This window comes from Paralichthys olivaceus, chromosome 10 (genome assembly GCF_024713975.1).
Source record: "Paralichthys olivaceus isolate ysfri-2021 chromosome 10, ASM2471397v2, whole genome shotgun sequence".
Taxonomy (NCBI): domain Eukaryota; kingdom Metazoa; phylum Chordata; class Actinopteri; order Pleuronectiformes; family Paralichthyidae; genus Paralichthys; species Paralichthys olivaceus.
In genome coordinates, this window is record NC_091102.1 from 25,553,449 (window position 1) to 25,559,650 (window position 6,202).

The 6,202-nt window shown below is 46.1% G+C and overlaps 1 protein-coding gene across 2 annotated transcripts; it reads right to left on the bottom strand.

The window, feature by feature from the left end:
- Positions 1-225: 225 nt before the first annotated feature.
- On the bottom strand, positions 226-5,501 carry LOC109642462 (uncharacterized). Of its 2 annotated transcripts, XM_069533193.1 has the most exons (11): positions 5,456-5,501; positions 5,308-5,355; positions 5,091-5,113; positions 4,771-4,851; positions 4,580-4,666; positions 4,406-4,477; positions 4,256-4,315; positions 3,059-4,163; positions 1,806-2,857; positions 1,573-1,708; positions 226-1,404 (listed from the first exon to the last, which is right to left on the bottom strand). In XM_069533193.1, the coding sequence occupies exons 4-9, from the start codon at positions 4,838-4,840 to the stop codon at positions 2,338-2,340; spliced, it is 1,914 nt and encodes a 637-aa protein (XP_069389294.1). In that variant the 5' UTR covers positions 4,841-4,851; positions 5,091-5,113; positions 5,308-5,355; positions 5,456-5,501; the 3' UTR covers positions 226-1,404; positions 1,573-1,708; positions 1,806-2,337. The 2 variants fall into 2 exon arrangements, with proteins under 2 accessions (XP_069389294.1, XP_069389293.1); XM_069533192.1 differs by lacking the exons at positions 5,308-5,355; positions 5,456-5,501 and having other exon boundaries at positions 5,091-5,256.
- Between the last annotated feature and the right edge of the window lie 701 nt (positions 5,502-6,202).

Sequence of the window (6,202 nt, forward strand, 5' to 3'; positions counted from 1 at the left end):
ATTCTATTTCATCATTTTGTTGGGCTCATTTCCATTCTATGGTACACTTGTTTAATTCATTAAATACTTAATACAGTTCTGAAGCAAGGCTAATATGCTCACAAAAATAATAACACAAATAAAACACAAACTAAATATATATAAATGCCAGCGTAATGTTAAACATAACAGTTATCAATTGCTCAGTTTGGAATGAAATTGAAATAAAACACAAAGTCAAATGTGTTCTGGCTTTTATAGTTTTTATTCTTTATACAGAATTGACAATTAAAATAAACATAAACATAAACAACTGTCATTGTCATTTTTTTTGCACCATCCATCTATTTCGTTCAGCCTCAAACCATTGGGAAGCTTGGAACTCGCTCCAGGTCATCTCCTTGACCATGCCCTGTGCCTTGAAGAAAGAGAAAACTCTGGAGGAGCAGTAGATATATTTCCCTTGTACTCCAGGGAAGCAGGTGTGGACATGAGGGCTGTTAGGGCCCTGCTTTAGAGGCTGGTGACAAAACCTGCACAGGCGACCGGATGGCAGAGGCTCTGTGGCGCTTCTTTTTTTTCTCTCCTCTCTGACCCTTTTGCACTCTGCAGCCCTCTTCTTGGCAGCATCAAGTTCCCGCTGGAAATATGGAGAAGCAGCAAAGTCTTGGAATGACATTCTGGATTCTTTGAGCCCTTCGTCGGCATACATCTTGAAGACTCTTGTGGAGCAGTAAAAATAATTAGCAGATGGCGATTGATACTAAAAATGAACAGAAGAGCCATCGCCAAGGAAGCGGGACTTTGGCTGGCCACAGGCTAAGCAGTTCCTGGTCAATTTCCTCTGCGTCTGCGGCTGCTGCTGTTGTTGTTGCTGCTGCTGCTGCTGTTGTTGTTGTTGTTGTTGTTGCTGCTGCTGCTGCTGTAAAACCACTGCCACAATCCTTGCCACTGCAGCCCTGGTAAGTGTGTCATCCTGAGTGAGACCAACGGGGGGAGGGTTGATAGGGGCAGGGGGTAAAATTGCGACGGGCACACTGACTGTCTGGCTGCCTGTAGTCAAACTGTGCCACAACTTCCTTGTTTCTGATGCCCTCTCTGAGCTGGTGTTGAGACAGGAGCTGGTGTTTTTTAATTTGGCAACATGTTTCACATATCTTGATATATGTTGCCACGTGGTGGGATGGAGGAGGCTGTTGGGATCCCTGCACGCCCTCTGCACCATGGCAGCATAGTCCACATCCACTCGCCTCAGAATGTCTTTATCTCCATGGTGCTTTATCAGCAGTTCATCAATGGCGGTCCTCATGGGTTCTGTCCACCGACTGTGGTCAAGAACCTGGATGAGGCCACCTGTTTTAACAGGTCCAGTGCGTTTGGCCCTTGGAGAGGAGGATACGGGTAAAGGCGTAACCCCTGGCAGGTCTGTAAAAATAAAGAATACGTTGAAAGTGTTGCTCTTTTGCTACAATTCAGGTGATTCATATTGTGAAAAACTTTAATTGAATAAAATTGTTATGCAACTGCATAATTAAATGAAATCTGTGAAACAAAGTGGGATATGAGGCATCGCAGATGAGTAATTTGAATTACCTGTATCCATCGAAGATTGACTTTCTGCTTTAACACCCGTCTGTTCCCTGGTCTGGACACCTGCTTCCATGCACGGCTGTGAGGACAGAATTGGCACTGCTCCAATCGGGGGGTCCTGAGCACTGCCACTGAGTTCCTGAAATACATACAGTATTAAGCATAATGGTTTATGAGTCAGTGAGTCAGTCAGTGAGTCAGTTCATGATTCACTATTAGTGACCAATCTGGATTACCTGAGGGTCTGTGCCAATGTCAGCAGCAGGACTGTGGTCCATCTCAAGCTGGATGGGTGGCTGTATCTCCATGGCAACAGGAATTGAGCTGATGTGATGCTCTTTGTCCATGTCCCAGTCCAAGGCAACAGGGCGGCAGCCAGGCTCCACATACTCCAGTCCAAACCTCTCCCCAGTGTCCTCGCTTGAGAGGAGTAGCGTGGGATATTTTGCCCTTCCTGTGACACTCACAGAGGCTAAGTTCAGCTGTGCAATGAGCAGTGGGTCGAACGCAGCTGGAAGTTGTACACCCGGCTGTTTTAGGTCCACAAGCCTCTGGAAGTTCCAGCGCACCACCCCGGTCATGGCCTGAGCCTGGAAAAGTTCATTCGAAACCCGAGTTCCCGTGACCCACCGGGCTTGGTGTGCGTGGAAGCCCTCCTGCTGAGAAGTGCCTCTCACAGGGATCCAAACAGGTACGGCAGCTTTTTTGCTTTTGTTATAGTTGAGCTGCAAGCTTCCACCGTACCTGTAGAGGATTCCATCCTCCACCTCAGGGTCGCAATATGTGGACACACTGAATCTTCCATGCCTTTAACATGGAGGGCTTAAAGAGAAGCACATCGTTGACATCTTTCATCGAGTGGAAATGATGCAGAACATCTTCTACTCTCCGCAGCAGTTCTCTCGGCTGTGGCACCTTCGTCCTGCAGTGCTCTCTCACATGCTGCTTGGTGGGATTAGCAGGAGAGATTCCACATGCCATGTATGCCTCCTTCAACTTTTCCATGTCCCTCTGATCCACAACAAAGAATGCAGCTGAGAGAAACTGGCAGAAGGAACCGTACAAAGGATGATGCTCTGACACGCACTCCCTGGAAAAACGGCGCATGCAGTGAAACACGTCTAACTTGATTGTTATGTCTTTGTTAAACTTGTGTCTTGATGCACAGCTGTTTGCCAGGTTCCCAGATGTTGCCTCTGCCTCTATTGCTGCCGTGGTCCTCCAGCTGTCCCATAGGAGGTGTTCATGGAGACGCGGGTCCAGGATCTTGAATGGTGCACAGCAGTCCCTGACACATTAAAAAGAAATGTTATACAACTTAAAAGAATGACTGTGAATGTTTGCTTGCAGAAAAAAATGTGTCAGCAAAACAGTTAAACCTGAATTTGAAATTTGAGCAAATTTGAAAATTGTATCATCCTAACACCGAAATATACTTTAAATATAGAAATGTAATATTTTGCTGACAATCTGAACCGCTCCTGTTTACCTGTCCACCCACTGGTAGTTTGCCTTCTCCACTCCTGCTGCAGTGTAGCGTCGATCCAGACCCTCGTACAATGGATTCAGGGACCGGTCACACTCAGACTGCAGCATCACCCAGCTCAGGATCATCCAGTTCTCATTCATGATGGAATAGGAGGACATGGTGCCTGATGACAACACCACCTTCCTTGCCACCTTGCGGGTGTGATCTGCCCTTAAAGCCCGTCCAAAAGTCCCTTGCAGCAGAAGGGTGAGAAGGTGTCCCTGTCTCCTATACTCCTGAACCAGGCAGTCAACCAGATAGTGTGAGGAAATGGACACACCACACCAGCCATCGCCATCCGCATAATCTCCAAACTGAGCAGGAGTGTCCACCTGTCTAAGAAGCCCAGTGATGGTTTTCTGACCATAGACCCCTGCCTCACCATCCCTAATGTTCTTTACACTCGAGAGGTAGGCCAAATGAGCTCTTTCATATTTAAGGTGAAGCACCTCTGTCAGCTGCTTTCTCATATCGTCCGCTGATCTGCCACTGCGTCTGAGCTCATCCATGACAGATTTACAGATGGCTTTTTTAAATGTCAGGAATGCTGGCACAATGTTGCTGATGCGCTGTGGTAACATCTCCAGCCATTGGGGCTTATCCGCGTGCCAGTACTTCTTACAAACCTTACAAGTGAGTCGTGAAGCTAAAATGTAGTACTGGCCAGTGATGCCTACTATGACCCTTGGCCTTCCAATGCCACTAGAAACTACCAGTGGTTTAGTACAACCATGAAGGCAAGGCAAGTTGTAGTTGTTCCTCACCCTGTCCATGATTGCATGCTCTGGCTTCCAAATGAAAAATGGATGAAGATGGAAGTAATGTGGTGAGGGCAGTTCAGAGATGGTGTCTATGAGCTCAGGCTGAGGTGGATAATGCCACAGGGACAGCATGTTCATCAGGCGACGTACTGGACGCGATCCTGACCATAGACCTAACGCCTCCATCTCACACTTCATCCATATTTTCTGCTGGTGGGAGCAGTTCCACCGCGCAACATCCTGATCGTAGCCTGGGACAGAGGCTGATGGCTGCCTGGGCTGGGGCACAGGAGTTTGCAGAGGTGCTAAAAAACACAAGCACGAAAAACTACAGTAAAAACACAGACGGAGAGCAAATTTTAAATGTAATGCAATTAATGTGACAACAAAATCCTACCTTCATCAAGGACGATGTCCCCTTGTGCCTCCACAGGATCCACATTCTGCGATGACGCATCTAGGACAAGGAATACAAAAAAATTAACACATAAAAAAAATGAACACACGATTGAGCTCTTCTCTTTCATAATATTAATTGAATATTTACCTTCCGACAGAGATGGATCCGCTTTATTCTCGAGCTCTACAGATGATCCCTGCGGCACAAGCTGTCCATGTGCTTTGAAATCAAAAGATAATTCAATTTAACAGTTACCCATTATTAGATAACATTACAGGACACTATTAATACTAGGTCTGACAATGTTAATTTGTTTCTTACTTTGGCTCTGCACATTAGGTGTTTGTTCTATTCCAAGTTGAGCAGCAATAGCAAGGAGCTGAGGAGGGACTGGCAAGGTGGTTTTGGCTGTGGCGATGGAATCAAATGAAAAAATAAAATAAAATAAAACAATCTCACAATTTGTACACATTCAGGGTACTTTTAAGTAAGAGGTAAATAAATACCATCACCTTTTTCTGAAGCAATCCGAGTGGGTTCAACCGTCTCGCCACATCTGGACACAGTTGCAGTTGTTGCCATAGCTCTTGGTGCTGTAAAGAAACCTTTGCGTCATTTTTCTGACACCGTCAATCTGTCTTTACATGCACGGCGGGAGCGGCATTACAACATTGAGCTACAATACAATATAATAGAAAACAAACCATCTGTTTATCAAAGATGTTGCATGCCAAGCTATATCTAAGATTGAATATCAAATCTACCGTTTCATACATGCCAAATGCTTGAATAACAGTCAAAAAAAAGCATGCAGAAATCAAAAAACACTTACCACCATTGCTGACACATGTGTTCCTTAAATTCATGGGAGAACACAGGCATCAGAACAGGCCGGAACATGGCCAGAACAACGAATGAGATAAAAAGGCACACATCAGAACAGGCCAGAACATGGCCGAAACAACACACGCGTTGACCAATGGGAAATTCATGGATGGTCAAGTCTGCGGACAACACAGCACTCTTATTCCACTCAGGGGGAGAAAAACCTGTTGTTTGAGATTCATCTGTGACTTTGGGAAGTACTGCTGAAGGCCCTGAAAGCACAAAGGATGTGAGACTGTTATCATCAATAAATAAACTTTTGATGGAAGTCATTTTAAATGTCAAACTGTTTAATACACTCGATCCACCTACTTGGTTCAATGTTATATTTAGATGGCGATAGATGTCGCATTTCTTTCTCCAGCTCAACGTCCTCTTCCATCACTAGGAGATTGAACGGTCACATTAATCAATTGTTAGGTACATTTAATGCAGACATAAAAACTATATTTCCATTTCTAGTGTGCATATTCACCAAGTGTGGTAGATGCCAGCGAGGTGGAGGCTAATGTTGTGGGGACTTCTGCAGGGGGTGGACAGGTCTCAGCCCTTTGTTGGCTCAGAAGGTACTGCTGCAAGTTGTACATTTTACTGTTCTTGACGCACTTTACACCCAGGATAAATGCAGCATAGCCGTCAGCTCTTGTCTCCCAGATCTTCCTCCAAGGGTCTCTGGCCCTGGCTCCAAAGCCCACGATGTTGTCCCCCTCAGATGCCACTGGTGAGGAAGGCTTCCTGGAGGACAGGTATGCCTGCAGGTCCATGATGTCCTGGAAGCTACTTGCATAGTCCAGAAATGACAGGAGGCTCTCCTTGGCATGTCCCTGGGGATTGAAGGTCCCCTCTCTCTCCTCCTCTTCAACCTTTTTCATCAGGAAGATGGTGTAGCCGACGTCATTCTCCAGGAGCCACTTGAAGGACTTTCCCTTGTATTTGCCAAACTGGAGCAAATACTCCCCCATCACCTCCACGCGGTCTGATACATCCCCTCCTCGCTGAAAGACAAGAGTGAGGGCGTTGGTCCTCACGAGCTGGTGACTCTGAGGGGCAGACTTGTCC

Excerpts from the sequence above, each read along its gene's own strand:
- LOC109642462 (XM_069533192.1), bottom strand. The coding sequence starts at position 5,124 with ATGAATTTAAGGAACACATGTGTCAGCAATGGTG. Across the intron at positions 4,852-5,090 it reads CACATGTGTCAGCAATGGTG|CACCAAGAGCTATGGCAACA; the intron begins GTAAGTGTTTTT and ends GTTTCTTTACAG. Across the intron at positions 4,316-4,405 it reads GGATCCATCTCTGTCGGAAG|ATGCGTCATCGCAGAATGTG; the intron begins GTAAATATTCAA and ends TCCTTGTCCTAG.